This window comes from Cervus canadensis, chromosome 10 (assembly GCF_019320065.1).
Source record: "Cervus canadensis isolate Bull #8, Minnesota chromosome 10, ASM1932006v1, whole genome shotgun sequence".
In the NCBI taxonomy this organism is placed as follows: Eukaryota; Metazoa; Chordata; class Mammalia; order Artiodactyla; family Cervidae; genus Cervus; species Cervus canadensis.
Window position 1 is genome coordinate 22871975 of NC_057395.1, and position 16892 is coordinate 22888866.

The window sequence follows — 16892 nt, forward strand, 5'->3', positions numbered from 1 at the left end:
GAGAATTTCATGGACAGAGGAGCCTGGTTGGCTATAGTCCTTGGGGTCACAAAGAGTCGGACACGACCAGAGTGACTAACACAACAATATATAACATGGGACTATTAAATAATTTCTCCTTATTGTGACATGGCTTCTTGGAAAGTTGTGTTCAAAAGAGTTTTGGAGAATCTGGGTACAGAGGGAAAGACTGTTGATAATGATGCTCATCACTGCAAAAGACAGGAGAGAATGTAACCGCCCCATTCTCTGCTTCCCTAGCCTAGAATATGAAGCACTCTTAATACATGTTTCAGGTAATACATTCCTTCCCCCCCCCCCCAAAAAAGGACATCTTTTCTAATGTAACTATTTCTTTTAAAAAGAATTGCTCTTCTTTCCTATCAACTATGCATTTTTGCAACAAGAGGTAGAGATGCAAAAGAAAAATTTATCTTTGCTCATAACCTACAGTCAAAATTTAGTCATAAGGAATAGCTGCATTTATTGTCTGATGAGTATAAAGGACATGTAAATAAGGCATTCACAATGACTGACAAATTTCAAGAGAATATAAAAACAACAGTATGAAAGAAGCTAACATTAATCCTCAAAGACTGAACAAATATATCCTTTACATAATCTCACTTAATTCTCAAAGCACTCTGTATGTTATTATATCTACTGTATAGATAAGGAAAGTGAGTCTCTAAGAATTTAAATAATTGCCCAAGAAATGATGTTCAAAGTAAAAATGAAGACTTCAGTTTAATAATCACAAAGGTCAATTCTTTCCTTATTTCTTAAAAGGTCACTCTGAAAATGTTCCATTATCCACAGTAGATCCTCTGCCTGCAGGAATCCCGTGCTGATGCCTCTACTACATCCAAAAGACTGAGGGAGTCAATCTGAAGCATCAGTGTTAGTTGCTCAGTCGTGTCCGACTCTTTGTGACCCCGTGGACTGCAGCCCACCAGGCTTGTCTCTCCAAGGAACTCTCCAGGCAAGAATACTGGAGTGAGTTGCCATGCCCTTCTTCAGGGGATCTTCCCAACCTAGGAACTGAACTCAGGTCTCCTGCATTGCAGGCAGATTCTTCACCATATGAGCCACAGGGAAGCCTTTGCAGAATCAGTGAAGTTACCTGAATATCCTTGCGTGCTTCACAATGTCCCTTTTGGATATGAACAAAATCTATCAAGATGTTTTAAGAAAAGTGGCCGTTCACTTCTCAACATATTTCTTTTAGTTTAATGAATTCAAATATTTCCTGCTGTTGTCCATCAAAGTCATGGGTAACACTAACAGACATGGGTATGTAATGGACTTCAGTTTTTGAAAATCAAAAATGCCTTTGTATGTTTTACATCAGTACCTCAAATAGCTGTGGGAAAAATAAAAATCATGTAAGGTACTCTGAGAAGAAAAATAAATGAAACAGAAAGAGCATAGGTAGCAGTCACACCTGAAAAACCAAAGGACTTGAAACTCTTTATGTTTTAAAAGTCTATTTTTATATTTTGTCTACAGATGTACAGACACATACACATTATTCTTCATATATACTCCCCAAATAACTGGTAGTAACTTTATTCCTGACAGTACCTGTCACATTTAAAGAAAATAACCAGGGATCTTTTCATTTACAAACTTTTTAAAAAGCAAAGAACTTCATATTTTAATATATTTTCCCCTCTAATTATTTTTCCACAGTATAAAGTCAATTTCTGAAACCTAATACAATGTCTTATTCATTTTCATTTACCCAATACGTGAACCATGAATTTCCAAATGTTCAAGCTGGTTTTAGAAAAGGCAGAGGAACCAGAGATCAAATTGCCAACATCTGCTGGATCATTGGAAAAGCAAGAGAGTTCCAGAAAAATAACTATTTCTGCTTTATCATCACAGTAAACTCTGGAAAATTCTGAAAGAGATGGGAATACCAGACCACCTGACCTGCCTCTTGAGAAACCTGTATGCAGGTCAGGAAGCAACAGTTAGAACTGGACATGGAACAACAGACTGGTTCCAAATAGGAAAAGGAGTATGTCAAGGCTGTATATTGTCACCCTGCTTATTTAACTTATATGCAGAGTACATCAGGAAAAACACTGGGTTGGAAGAAGCACAAGCTGGAATCAAGATTGCTGGGAGAAATATCAATAACCTCAGATATGCAGGTGACACCACCCTTATGGCAGAAAGTGAAGAAGAACTAAAGAGCCCCTGGATTTAAGTGAAAGAGGAGAGTGAAAAAGTTGGCTTAAAGCTCAACATTCAGAAAACTAAGATCATGGCATCCGGTCCCATCACTTCATGGCAAATAAATGGGGAAACAGTGGAAACAGTGGCAGACTTTATTTTTGGGGGCTCCAAAATCACTGCAGATGGTGACTGCAGCCATGAAATTAAAAGACGCTTACTCCTTGGCAGGAAAGTTATGGCCAACCCAGACAGAACATTAAAAAGCAGAGGCATTACTTTGCCAACAAGGTATCCATCTAGTCAAGACTATGTTCCAGTAGTCATGTATGGATATGAGAGTTGGACTATAAAGAAAGCTGAGCACTGAAGAATTGATGCTTTTGAACTGTGGTGTTGGAGAAGACTCTTGAGAGTCCCCTGGACTGCAAGGAGATCCAACCAGTCCATCCTAAAGAAGATCAGTCCCGGATGTTCATTGGAAGGACTGATGTTGAAGCGGAAACTGCAATATTTTGGCCACTTCGATGATATCAGCAAAGAACTGACTCATTGGAGAAGATCCTGATGCTGGGAAAGATTGAAAGCAGGAAGAGAAGGGTACAACAGAGGATGAGATGGCTGAATGGCATCACCAACTCAATGGACATGAGTTGTGTAAACTCCGGGAGTTGGTGATGGACAGGGAGGCCTGGCGTGCTGCAGTCCATGGGGTCACAAAGAGTCGGACACGACTGAGTGACTGAACTGAACTGAAGTGTTTAGAAGGTGGTTCCTAGTCCAATTTAGGAATAGGAATAAATGGAAGAGTTTAATTTTTATATAAACATTCTCAATATATGTATATTTTTACATGAGAGAAAGATAATTTACTATCTGTAATAAATTTTCTATATGCATGTAACAGCTGTCCCTTTTGTCCCACTGGATTATGTACCTCACTATCACCATATTCTTATTATTTTTCCTTTAGAACCTTCTTAAACTTTGCCAAATTTTTAATGTTTTTACTGGTGATTATTAAAGCTCTACTTGTCATGTCTTGTGGGGAGAATGGTGATTTCAAAATACTTCAGGGCACTGTTAAAGAACTCCATTGAAATCAATTCCTTACAGCCAATTAAAATATACATATATATATATATTTGATTCATGTAAAAGAAGCTAAAAATAATACTAGGAACTATTAGTTAATATATTATAAATTTCATTGGAGAAAATATACAATATAGAGGAAACAATATTTTATAAAATTAAGATTATATATTGTAGTATTAGTAGTACAGTTTTAAAAAGTACCAACCATTTACACTTTTTTATGCTTGATTTAAAATGAAAAGATGGGGTGAATGTTGATAATAATATGCTAACTGAAATAAGCCAGTCACAAAAGGACAAATACTGTGATTCCACTTAGATGAGGTACCTAGAGTAATCAAGTGAATAGAAAAAAATCAGAAGGGTGGTGGTTGGGGGCTGAGAGTTAGGGAAAAGGAACGGCTGTTGCTTAATTGGCACAGGGTTTTAGTTTTTCAAGATAAAAAAAGTTCTGGTTATAGGTGGTGATGTTGGCTGCACAACAATGCAAATATACTTACTGCCTCTAAACCGTAACACTGAAAGGCAAGACTAGTACATTTTATTGCACATATATTTTACCACAAATAAAAAAATAAGGGATCCAAAAAGGATAAATGAACACTGAAGAAGCATTGTCACTGTACCATCTTGAAAACAATACTGAGCTAAAAATAAAAAACACTTAAGCACGGCTTGAGTATTACTCCTTCCCAGTGCATGTGTGATGTTTTCCCATTGAGAAGTGGAGTCTACACTCTTCCTCCCTTTGAATCTAGTCTAGACTTTGTTACCTGCATGACCATTAGGAAGAGTCAGGAGGGACATTCTGAAACTTCTCAGGTGAAATCATAAACACACTTGCTATTTTTCCACAGACTCCTGGGATGCTTGCTCTTGGAACATTCACATGTGTGAATGAAAAATGTTGCCTGCCACGTCCGTAAACAAAGAATGTTGTAGCTCTCAGCCACCACCCCCTCCCCCATGGTGAGCCCTGAGGGAACTCGGGGTAGAAACAGCAGGCTGCCGGCCCTCAAGCCCTCGGCCTCTGCAGCCGCCACAGCAGTGTACCCTGCGGGGACTCAGGATGGGAGAAACAGGTGGCACCCTAGAGAGCTGAGATGGATATCAAAAGAGTGACTTCAGGGAGCCCACAGTCTTGCATCTTCCCACACACAGAAAAGCACTAAGTTCCTTAAGATATCTGGTTTTCTTTAATTAACAGTAATCTTCCGATGTCTGGACTACCTTGTCTTTGTTGCAAAATTCCTACGTAATCTGGCTCTTTCTGGACCTCTTGGGAACACTCGCTCAGGGCTATCTGAGAGGCTGTCTTGTAGGCTTGAGTCCTCCAAGGAGTACTAGCAGCAGTAGAAGTATTTAGTAGTTACAGTAGTAGTGGTGGTGTTGGTCCCCCAGTTGTGTGGCCCTGTGGACTGTAGCCCGCCAGGCTTCTCTGTCCCTGGGATTCTCCAATCAAGGATACCTGAGGGGGTTGCCATTCCCTTCTCCAGGGGATCTTTCCGACCCAGAGATAGAACCCTGGTCTCTCACATTGCAGGCAGATTCTTTACCATCTGAGTCACTAGAGTCCTCCAAAGAAAACATAATTCTCAACTTTCAGGTTGCACGTTCATTTTTTCAGTCAATACATGGTAAAAGCCAACCCCGTGAAAGATGTCTGACTAACCTGTGATAGTCCAAGCCACACCAATTGCCCTAGAAGTTGATTCCATGCTGATCCATACGGAGAAACCAAAGAGCACACACGTGCCAAATAAATAAGAGATACCAACAACTTGGAAGCGCTCCTCCAGGTCTAGATGTCCCAGTTTGAGCCATGTGGATCTAAGACAAGCTGCCTCACTGATTCCTTCCTAAATTACTGATCCACAAAATTGCAAACCAAATGAAACTTGTTTGGACCACTAACTCTTAGGGTACTTTGTTACACAGTAAATGCTAATTGCAACAGGTAGCCTGTGTGGTATATGAATTCTCATCAGTAAGATATATGAAAAAAAAATTCTTTGGATTTAAGTATGTGCTTATGTTTTAAAATTACATACTTGGCTTTATACATGACTTTAAAAATCATTTGAATTAAAGTTTGAATTTTAAAAATGTGGCTCATGCATTCTTTTTCCAGTGCAATGTAATTAATAAAATTAATCATTAAACTAGCATTTATTCAAGGTCCTCATTTTTTGCCTCATCTATAAAATCAGCCATTGGTGGGGTGTGGGGGGGGGAGAAATGAAAACAGTAATGAGAATTGATGAAGAAATGTAGACTGCTAGTTCAATTTCTGACAGTTTGAATTCTAATTCTGCACACAGTTCTATACAATGACATAATGGGAAATTTTTGTCACACAATTTGCTATAGATTTGCTGCAGTTTTTAGTATGGGGATAGAAAGGATGGTAGGGCTTCTATTTAAATATCTTCAGAGAGAAGCTGGAAAATTATTTTGAATGTTCTAAGTCTACTCTAGTGCATGAAAAGAATATTTCTTCCCATTCACCAATGTCAATAAGTTACTTTACTAATACAGCGAAACTCTGTGCTGAACTGGGAGCATTAGAACAGTCAAATACACTTACCACAGCGAGTTTCATCAGACCCATCAGAGCAGTCTGGTTTATAGTCACAGACAAGGTGGGATGCAATACACTTCTTGTTGTGGCACAAAAAATCAGTGGCTTCTGGGCAACTCTCAGAAGTCTCTCCCACTGGAGAAAAACAAAGTAACAATCACAAACATCATTTTGTAATACTTTCATTATATTTCAATGCTCCCTTTTAATTGTTTTATAGATCCCACAGTCTTAGATAAGTTCAAGATTTGAATCATTGCCCAAGAGAGACTTTAGATGACTCCTCATCTCTCAGTCACACCTGGAACTGTTCAGCAAGTAATAGAAACTGCACTTTGAAAATATCTTTTAAGCAATCAAGGGCTGACCATTGTCTATTACATAAACCCAAACTCCCAATCAAGGCTTTAAAATCTTTTGGTTTTAGGCTCCAGCTTGGTTTTCCAGGTGCAACTCTTCTCTGAAGCACCTGCAGCTAAACTCTATCCTAGGACTGAGGGCTTCACCAAGATGCCACTTGCTCTGTGTTTTGCCATGTCCTCATAAATATTTCTTCCTTTGCCTGTAGTGATCATTCCCTCTTTTGGTCCTAGTGGTCTGTTCAATCTTAAGACCCAAGGAAACAACTTTTTTCTCTACTCTGGTCTCACCTTCTCTTTGCCATCCAAGCCTCAGGTTGGACACTCCTTATTTCATGCTGCCTAAGAGCACTTTTATTTCTATATTAAATGCTTACCACCTTGTATAAGAGCTGTTTACACATCTGTCTGTCCTTACAGACTCCAGGCTCTTTTGACACAGGATTTTTTTGCTGTATTTTTTGGGCCTAATACAGCACTCAGTATATGATTTGTGCTTTATAAATGCTAGTTATAATAATTGAAGGTATAATGGTATCATCTAAAGGTGACTTAGAAAAGCAGATTGATGGACTTCCCTGGTGGTCTAATGATCAAGAATTTGCTGGCAAATGCAAGGGACAAAGGTATGATCCCTGGTCCGGGGAAGATCCCACATAACATGGAACAACTAAGTCTGTGTGCCGTAGATACTGAGTCCATACTCTATAGAGCCTGTGCTTGGAAACAAGAGAAGCCAACACAGTGAGAAGCTGGCTCTCTGCAACAAGAGAAAGCTCAGGCAGCAACAAAGACCCAGTTCAGCCAAAAATAAATGAAAAAAAATTTTTAAAAGCAAATCAACATAGAATTTTCCAAGCAATTCACATGTTTGCATATAATTTCAACTGACACAAAGTCTAATGATAATACTTTATAGCTTCAAAATTATATACATTAAAGGTCTAAAGCTATTGTTATCAAATTCAACATATTAAATAAACCTCAGCAATTCCTTTGTTACATAGAGTACTATGGGTTTGGACCAGTGTGACTGTGGTGGGAGTAAGTCACTCAAAAATAGGCAGTATTTTCATGAAGGAAAATAGTAAATCTCTGCAGCTTTCATAAAAGTGCATTTCCATACTCTTTGAGTCATTTCCATAATATAAGTTAAAACCTGAATAATTTCCAGAAACAATTTACCAGTAAAATGGAGTCTAAATATAAGATTGAAGAGAGGGAACCTAAAAGAACAGCCAATATTCAGACCGTGGATATCAGTAACATGAAGAATTAAAGGTTATGTTCTTTGAGTGATGTAGAATCTTTGCCACATAACTTTCATTAACATTAGTGAGAACTTACTATTAACCCAGAGCAGTATGTGGACACTGTTCAGTATGCAAGTCTATGCACTGGAGATTATTTTATTTTTCTATGTCATAGGCTGTGAAGTTATATAATTACTCCACAGAGGAAATGTGTTTTAATTTATGATCTAAATAATTGGTTCTTTAGTTTTAAAAAAATGACCAAGAGAGGCTTCATCACTAAATGAGGCTTATTTCCTTAACAATATAGAATAGAAAAAGAAGAGAGAAATCATATGGTATAGTGAATTATAGTATAATTATAGTAAACTCTGGCATAGACCAGAGTATCTATGGTATAGTTCAGTCACTAAGTCATGTCTGACTCTTTCTGATCCCGTGGACTGCAGGATGCCAGGGTTCCCTGTCCATCACCAACTCCCAGAGCCTACTCAAACTCATGTCCATCAAGTCAGTGATGCCATCCAACTGTCTCATCCTTGGTTGTCCCCTTCTCCTCCCACCTTCAGTCTTTCCCAGCATCAGGGTCTTTTCCAATGAGTCAGTTCTTCAAATCAGGTGGCCAAAGTATTGGAGTTTCAGCTTCAGCATCAGTCCTCGCAATGAATATTTAGGACTGATTTCCTTTAGGATTGAATGGTTCGATCTCCTTGCAGGCCAAGAGACTCTCAAGAGTCTTCTCCAACATCATAGTTCAAAAACATCAATTCTTTAGCACTCAGCTTTCTTTATAGACAAACTCTCACATATGTACATGACTACTGGGAAAACTATAACTTTGACTAGAGGGACATTTGTCAGCAAGATAATGTCTCTGCTTTTTAATATGCTGTCTAGGTTGATCTTAGCTTTTCTTCCAAGAACAAGCAGCTTTTAATTTCATAACTGCAGTCACCACCTGCAGTAATTTTGGAATCCAAGAAAATAAAGCTTCTCACTGTTTCCATTGTTTCCTCATCTATTTGCCATGAAGTGATGGGACCAGATGCTATGATCTTGGTTTTCTGAATGCTGAGCTGTAAGCCAACTTTTTCACTCTTCTCTTTCACTTAAATCAAGGGGCTCTTTAGTTCTTCTTCACTTTCTGCCATAAGGGTGGTGTCATCTGCATATCTGAGGTTACTGATATTTCTCCTGGCAGTCTCGATTCCAATTTGTGCTTCTTCCAGCCCAGCATTTCTCATGATGTACTCTGCATATAAGTTAAATAAGCAGGGTGACACTATACAGCCTTGACATACTCCTTTCCCTATTTGGAACCAGTCTGTTGTTCCATGTCCAGCTCTAACTGTTGCTTCTTGACCTGCATACAGATTTCTCAGGAGGCAGGTCAGATGGTCTGGTATTCCCAACTCTTTAAGACTTTTCCACAGTTTGTTTTGATCCACACAGTCAAAGGCTTTGGCATAGTCAATAAAGCAGAAGTAGAGGTATTTCTGGAACTCTCTTGCTTTTTCGATGATCCAGTGGATATTGGCAGTTTGATCTCTGGTTCTTCTGTCTTTTCTAAATCTAGCTTGAACACCTGAAATTTCATGGTTCATGTACTGTTAAAGCCTGGCTTGGATAATTTTGAGTATTACTATGCTAGTGTGTGAGATGAATGTAATTGTGCGGTAGTTCAAACATTCTTTGTCATTGCTTTTCTTTGGAATTGGAATGAAAACTGACCTTTTCCAGTCCTGTGGCCACTGCTGAGTTTTCCAAATTTGCAGCACTTTCACAGCATCATCATTTAGGATTTGAAATAGGTCAACTGGAATTTCATCACCTCCACTAGCTTTGTTCATAGTGATGCTTCCTAAGGCCCACTTGACTTCACACTCCAGGATGTCTGGCTCTAGGTGAGTGATCACACCATCATGGTTATCTGGGTCGTTAAGACCTTTTTTGTACAGTTCTTCTGCGTATTCCTGCCACCTAATCTTCTGCTTCGGTTAGGTCCATACCGTTTCTGTCCTTTATTGAGCCCATCTTTGCATGAAATTTTGCCTTGGTATCTCTAATTTTCTTGACGAGATCTCTAGTCTTTCCAATTCATTTATTTTTCTCTATTTCTTTGCAATGATCACTGAGGAAGGCTTTCTTATCTCTCCTTGCTATTCTTTGGAACTCTGCACTAAAATGGGTATATCTTTCCTTTTCTCCTTTGCCTTTTGATTCTCTTCTTTTCTCAGTTCTTTGTAATGCCTCCTCAGATAACCATTTTGCCTTTATCCATTTCTTTTTTGGGGGGATGGCCTTGGTCACTGCTTCTTGTACAGTGTCACAAACCTCTGTCCATAGTTCTTCAGGCACTCTGTTTATCAGATTGAATCCCTTGAATCTATTTCTCACTTCCACTGTATAATTGTAAGGGATACGATTTAGGTCATACCTGAATGGTCTAGTGCTTTTCCCTACTTTCTTCATTTCAAGTCTGAATTTGGCAATAAGGAGTTCATGATCTGAGCCACAGTCAGCTCCTGGTCTTGTTTTTGCTGACTGTATAGGGCTTCTCCATCTTTGGTTGCAAAGAATATAATCAGTCTGATTTCGGTGTTGACCACCTGGTGATGTCCATGTGTAGAGTCTTCTCTTGTGTTGTTGGAAGAGGGTATTTACTATGACCAATGTGTTCTTGGCAAAACTCTGTTAGCCTTTGACCTGCTTCATTTTGTACTCCAAGGCCAAATTTGCCTGTTACTCCAGGTATCTCTTGACTTCCTAGTTTTGCATTCCAGTCCCCTATAATGAAAAGGGCACCTTTTTTGGTGTTAGTTCTAGGAGGTCTTGTAGGTCTTCATAGAACTGTTCAACTTCAGCTTCTTCAGCATTACTGGTCAGGGCATAGACTGGGATTACTGTGATGTTGAATGATTTATCTTGGAAACGAATTGAGATCATTCTGTTGCTTTTGAGATTGTACCAAAGTGCATTTAAGGCTTTTGGTTGACTATGATGGTTACTCCATTTTTTCTAAGGGATTCTTGCCCACAGTAGTAGATATAATGGTCATCTGAGTTAAATTCACCCATTCTAGTCCATTTTAGTTCACTGATTCCTAAAATGTCAATGTTCACTCTTGCCATCTCGCGTTTTACCAGTTCCAATTTGCCTTGATTCATGGACCTAACTTTCCAGGTTCCTATGCTATATTGCTCTATACAGCACATCCACAACTGGGTGTTGTTTTTGCATTGTTTCGACTCTTCATTCTTTCTGGAGTTATTTCTCTGCTGATCTCCAGTAGCATATTGGGCACCTACAGACCTGGGGAGTTCATCTTTCAGTGTCCTATCTTTTTACCTTTTCATACTGTTCCTGGGGTTCTCAAGGCAAGACTACTGAAGTGGTTTGCCATTCCCTTCTCCAGTAGACCACGTTTTGTCAGAACTCTCCACCATTACCCATCCATCTTGGGTGGCCCTACATGGCATGGCTCACAGTTTCATTGAGTTAGACAAGGCTGTGGTCCATGTGATCAGTTTGGTTAGTTTTTTGTGATTGTGGTTTTCATTATGTCTGCCCTCTGACAGATACAGACTAAGAGGCTTATGGAAGCTTCCTAATGAGAGAGACTGACTGAGGGGGAAACAGTCTTGTTCTCATGGGTGGGGCCATGCTCAGTAAATCTTTAATCCAATTTTCTGTTGATGGGTGGGGCTGTGTTCCCTCCCTGTTGTTTGACCTGAGGCCAAACTATGGTGGAGGTAATGAAAGTAAGGGGCACTTCAGTGCCCCCTACCCTGCAGCAGCCTCCACCAGAGACTGCTGGACACTCTCGGACAAGCTGTGGGGTCACTGCTCCTTTCTCCTGGGTCCTAGTGTGCACAAGGTTCTGTTTGTGCCCTCCAAGAGTCTGTTTTACCCTGCCCTGTGTAAGTTCTGACAGCTCTATGGTGGGGTTAATCTATGGTATATGGGTTGCACAAATTAAAAAGAGACTGCAATTCTAAGAAATGTAGATGTTCTTTAAGAGTATGGTCAGTCAGACTGGTGTTAGGCAAGTCAGCATGGTCAATAGAAGAGGTACATTATTTTCCTGAGCATGTCTTGTCTGTCTTTAACCATTTTCAGTTTCTTCATTAGTCAAAATGACAAAAGCAGTACCTATTCACCTGGTCAACAGATATATGAAACGAAAGATAATCTCACATATACTGTAGTTAATGAGAAGGAGAGTGGAAAGAACATTGGCGCTCATAGGAGCAAGTTGAAGATACCCTGGCTGGCAGAAAACAGTATATGAAACAGAAGAAATATTTATTTTAGTTTAAAAAGTAAAGACTGACAGAGCCCTAAAGACCTAAAACTAAAATACAATAAATGGAAAAGTCCCAAAAGAAGAAAAGGTCTGCAAAATGATGTAGCCATAAGAAGTGAATATTTAATCCAACAAAAAGCATGGGGAATTTATAGGACTAATCCACTGTGGATCTGAATACATTGTCCCCACCTAAAGTGACATCAATTGAAAAGTGGCATCATTCTTCTTTGTAACAGAATTGACAGTAAAGAAATCCTTGCCCATATAAATTTTTATTTGGAGTAAAATAGCTTTGCACACAGGATTCATTACACGGAACTTAACGTAATCATTCTACAGGCTCTATTTGTGGGCACACACTCATTTTATCATCTCTTTCAAGTGATGATATTCAGTATGCTCTGGGATTTCAGATAGTAAAATTTACATGGGCAGATATTTTTAAACACCTTTACTTCTCATGCAGAATATTACCACATGAAGTACGTAAAAGATGTGATGATAATGGCCAGACCCATTATTGAAAACCATGTTATTCAGTTGGTAAGGTCATGTCTCCTCAGGCTGCTCTTCACTGGGACAGTTTCTCAGATTCTCTGTGTTTTTGATAACTTTTAGAATTTAGACATTACTGGTCAAGTATTTTGTAGGATTTCTACTGGACTCTGATTCCCAACCCCCGCCCTTATAATTTAGATGGGATTAAGGATGTAGGGGAGGAATACTATAGAAGTGTTATTTTCATCACATCATGACCAAGGTACATACTATTACTTGACTTGTCACTGTTCAAGTGGACCTTGTCTACCTGGCTAATGTAGTTCTTGTCATGTTTCTCCACTGTAATTTTTTTCCTATCCCTTTCCATATAATATTTTTGGAAGGAAGTCACGATGTATAGACCACATAGTGAAGATCTATACTTCCCTCCTTACGGGCAGAGAATCTACATAAATTTAGAGTTCTTACATATAGGAGATTGATCTTTTCTCTCCCATTTATATATTATTTAGTTAATTATATCAACAAAGACTTAAGGATATTTATTTTACAATTTGTATTATTTAGCATAATACAATGCTAGTTTATTTTATTGCTCAAATTGCTCCAGCTTTGGCCAAGGAGAGCTCTTTCATTTGGCTCCTATGTCCCTTTGACATATTCCTACCCAGGTAGACTTAAAAAAAATTTTTTTTGTACACTGCCATTTGTTCTAACACCACAATTTGCTTCAGGTTTATCTTGCATATTTCTTGACTCAGTCCTAGAATCAGCTGTCAGTCATTTCTGTAAGCATCCCTGGTTCCTTTTATTGGAGAATGCTGTTGGAAACCAAATTCTGGTGCTGGGTCGCCCCCTGCTATTAGGGTGTGATTGTTTCTATGCTATGATAGCTTGAGGATTCATGATATTTTCCAACTACAGAAGATGATCGATTTTATCTCCTCAAGTAGTCTCTGTTTCTATTTCTGGAATTGCCATAAGAAGTGTTGGATTCATGTATTCTAACCTCAATGCCTCAATTTCTATTTAAGTATTGTTTTCTCTTTACCTTTTTGTGTCACATTCTGGTGAATAAGCTCACATTTCTTCTTTGACAATTTATCCATCAGTTGTGCTTCTGGTCTGTTTAAATTTTTCACTGATATTTATTTTTAATTATAATAATTTCTGGAAGTTAAAGTTAATTATTTTATTTAGGATCCTATTTATGCTTTCCTTTTTCTGTATTATGACCCCAATAATGGAGTCCCAACAGCATAAATGTACAGTGGCTTCATGACTGTCCTTGCAGTTTTAAAGGTTCTAGGAATTTTAATATCAATGTGTTGTTTTAGAGTTATTCTCAAAGCTTGTACTATTCTATATGTGGTAGGGAATGAATTTTAGGGTTTTGGTTTCATGCCAGTAGATCCTGTTCTGTTTGTTTTTCTTTAACCTTTTCTAAGTCCATGGGCAGACAACAAATTTCTGGGGTTTCTCTGGAAAGGACCAGGCTTGATGCAAATTATACATGTCTAGCTCTCCTTTTCTTATACAGGATTAAAACTTTCAGTCTCGAGATACCATACTACATGTTCATGTCCCCAAGTCCTTTCAGCCACTGGGAAGTTAGTTTTCATCTATAATCTGTGGTTGAATCCCCTCTTTGGTTCTGGAACTGGTAGATTTTCTTTTTTAAAATTCAATCTTAATTAATAAAATAATATTTAAATTATATACATTAGATATTAACTTAAAATAATTAAATTTCAGTATTAATAAGTGCTTTTTAAGGATATTTTTAGATGTTTGAAGTGAATGGGAAACACATCCTATGATACAATTCTGCTAATTTTTCTATAGTTTAATTTGCAACATTAATTTAATACTTTAAAACTTTTAATATATCATGAATCCTAAAAATAATCTCAAGAAAGTCCCAGAAAGCAATTTTCTCCAAATCACTCTCCTCATTTAACATTACTTGGATTTTGTCCAATCTATGCTTTAAAAGAAAAACCTCTGAAATTGGCATATATCAGTTTATTTTGTGTTTCTATAAAAATAAACATATACCTACATTTGAATGCATTCACTGAAACAGAAACATTAAGATACATTTGTAGTGGTTAGAAGAGAGAACTTTTTCATAAACATGTTTTTTTGTTGTTTCTTAACATATAAATTTTCCTTGTCATTTGTCCATTTTAATTTGTTGATAAATTGCCTTTGGGTAGTTTTTATTGTAAGTATGTTTCAAAAATTTCAACATGCTAAGCAAAAATTTCTCTCTAGTTAAAGTTGGTGTTACTGGACAGCAGATATTGATTGTTAATGGAAAGTCCAAATATGTGAGGCCAATGTAATGTGCTGAACTTCCATTCTCATAAAAGCTCTGTAACCTTAGGGAAGTCATTTAATATCGATCTCTACATGAAAATAATGGTAATAACTCTCATATAAAGGACTGTACCTCTACACCTAGTGATGTAATCAATTTAGTATCTTTACTTATTCATCCTAGAGACATATATCAAACCATTATCAGACACCAAGGTGGATAGATGTTACCATCAAAGAATTTACAATCTGGTGGTGAAGACTTATATGAGTAAAATAGGATGTTCAGGGCTGTAATTGAAGATATTAAATGGCTTGCTGTCAGAGGACAATAAAATGTAGCCCTAGTGCAAAAAAAGCCCTAGTGTGATAATAAATATTTAATACATTTATTCAGCTGCTGACCTTTCAAAATGCCTATCATCTCAGCTTGTCATTTAGTCAGTCAGAAAGATGGGCTAGACTACTCAACTGAGAGGAAGTAAGTCCTTCACCAAATGCCATTCTTTCTCAGTTTCCTTATCAAGTAAGTTTGGGCACATGTTGCAAATATGGAAGATTCAGATTTATTTCGAGAATAACATTTGGATTTTTTAAAAAAGGGAAATGGGCTCAAGGAAAAAGTATTTTGGGAAAGATAATATACCTGAAATCTTCCTTGACAGGCATTATCCTTCCTTAACAGAATTGCTTACTTCACCTGAGTGCTCTCTTGTTCTAGAAACACTAACAAGGGCAAGTTTGCAAATACAAAGACATCTCAGCACTGCTGACAACATTCCTCATGACCAGAATATTTAAATGTCCAGAAAATAACAATAATACCTTTCATATTTTCTATTCAGGGTGAACGTTTAAATTCATCTTATGTTAGAAAAATCGCTAGGTTTTAGGAAGGTCACTGCACGTATCAGACAGTTCAGTACAACGAATCTAACATAGTAACCTCATGAGCTCAGTGACAGCAAAGTTCAACTTGTGCCAAAATTATCAGAAGTGTTATCAGAATTACTGAACCAGGTACCATGTCTTGATACAGCAAGAGCTTAGGGAAATATAAAAAATATGAATCCACTACACAGAGCCAAGGTGTATACAAAGAGGAAAATATCTGTCAAGACCAACTTTTCAAGATTTTAAGCAAAAAGGGAGACTTTATAAACTGATTCTATGTTTGTCTGAAAGAAAAAATATATATATCAACCTCTCCTTTAAGACATGAAACTCAGATTTTTATCTTTAGCACTTTTTAGATCTGGTTATATTTTAAATGTCTGATTTTCCTTACGGATTCTCCATATAACTAAGTACAGCAGTTTGCTAAACTCTAGGCTCTAGACACATCAAGTTTAAAGGTTTAGACAAAAAGCCTTTTTAGAAGGCCTATGATGAATGAAAAGGAAATAATAAAAAAAGCAAAACAAAATCAACAACAAAATGCAGAAATGATGTATATGATGAAGGCCACTATGCTTTTATGCTTGAAGAAGCATTTTTAGTGTGTTAGTGATTCAAAAGTCATTTACTCCTCACATCTTTTCAGGTCTTGTTGCTATTGCTCAGTTACTGTCATGTCCGACTCTTGGCGACCCCATGAATTGAAGCCCACCAGGCTCCCCTGTCCTTCACCATCTCCCAGAGTTTGCTCAGACTCATATCCATTGAGTCGGTGATGCTAACACTCCACTAAAAGAACCCTTGCCCAGTTATCTGATGATTTCCTAACGGCCATTTTAAAAGAAATGTCAGCCCTTTCCACTCTAGATTTTACTTCTGCATCTGATATGGCAAAAATGTCTTCCTTCTTGTAAGCCTCCATTCCTTTAGCTCTTGGCCACCATCTTTCTACTGCTCTGTCACATCTTGACCCCCTTCTCCTCTCTTGGCTCCTTTCCTAATCCAGGTATTTAAGGCCACAGCAGCAAATTGTGACCCTTTGCTCTCTTTGAACATCATACTCATGATCATGATTTTACCTGCCATCTGGGAGTTGGTGACATGATGTCTGCAACCCAATCTGTCCCTTTGCCTGAGTTTAGAAACAGGATACATTTCCTGCTTGATTTCTCAATAACATACCAGACACAGCAAAGCTGACCAACAAGGCACATTCTTCTTCTTCTGGTTTTTTTTTTTCTTTTTTTTTTCTTTTTTGCCTTCTATTTTCTCTTTCCCTATTTGTGTCTCACACCAAACCTCACAATGCCCATCTGTGGATGGTCCACAAAAGCATAACATTTTTCCTCATCTACTTTGGTCTTTACTCTTGTTTTTACACCCTCATC

At 37.9% G+C, this 16892-nt stretch overlaps 1 protein-coding gene across 1 annotated transcript in view; it reads right to left on the reverse strand.

Annotated features, from left to right (window-relative positions):
* MALRD1 (MAM and LDL receptor class A domain containing 1) overlaps positions 1-16892 on the reverse strand; it is a 512454-nt gene that overhangs the window by 174348 nt on the left and 321214 nt on the right. Inside the window, exon 30 of the mRNA XM_043480161.1 lies at positions 5870-5998. Coding sequence (XP_043336096.1) covers positions 5870-5998 — 129 coding nt within the window. The remainder of the gene's footprint in view (positions 1-5869; positions 5999-16892) is intronic.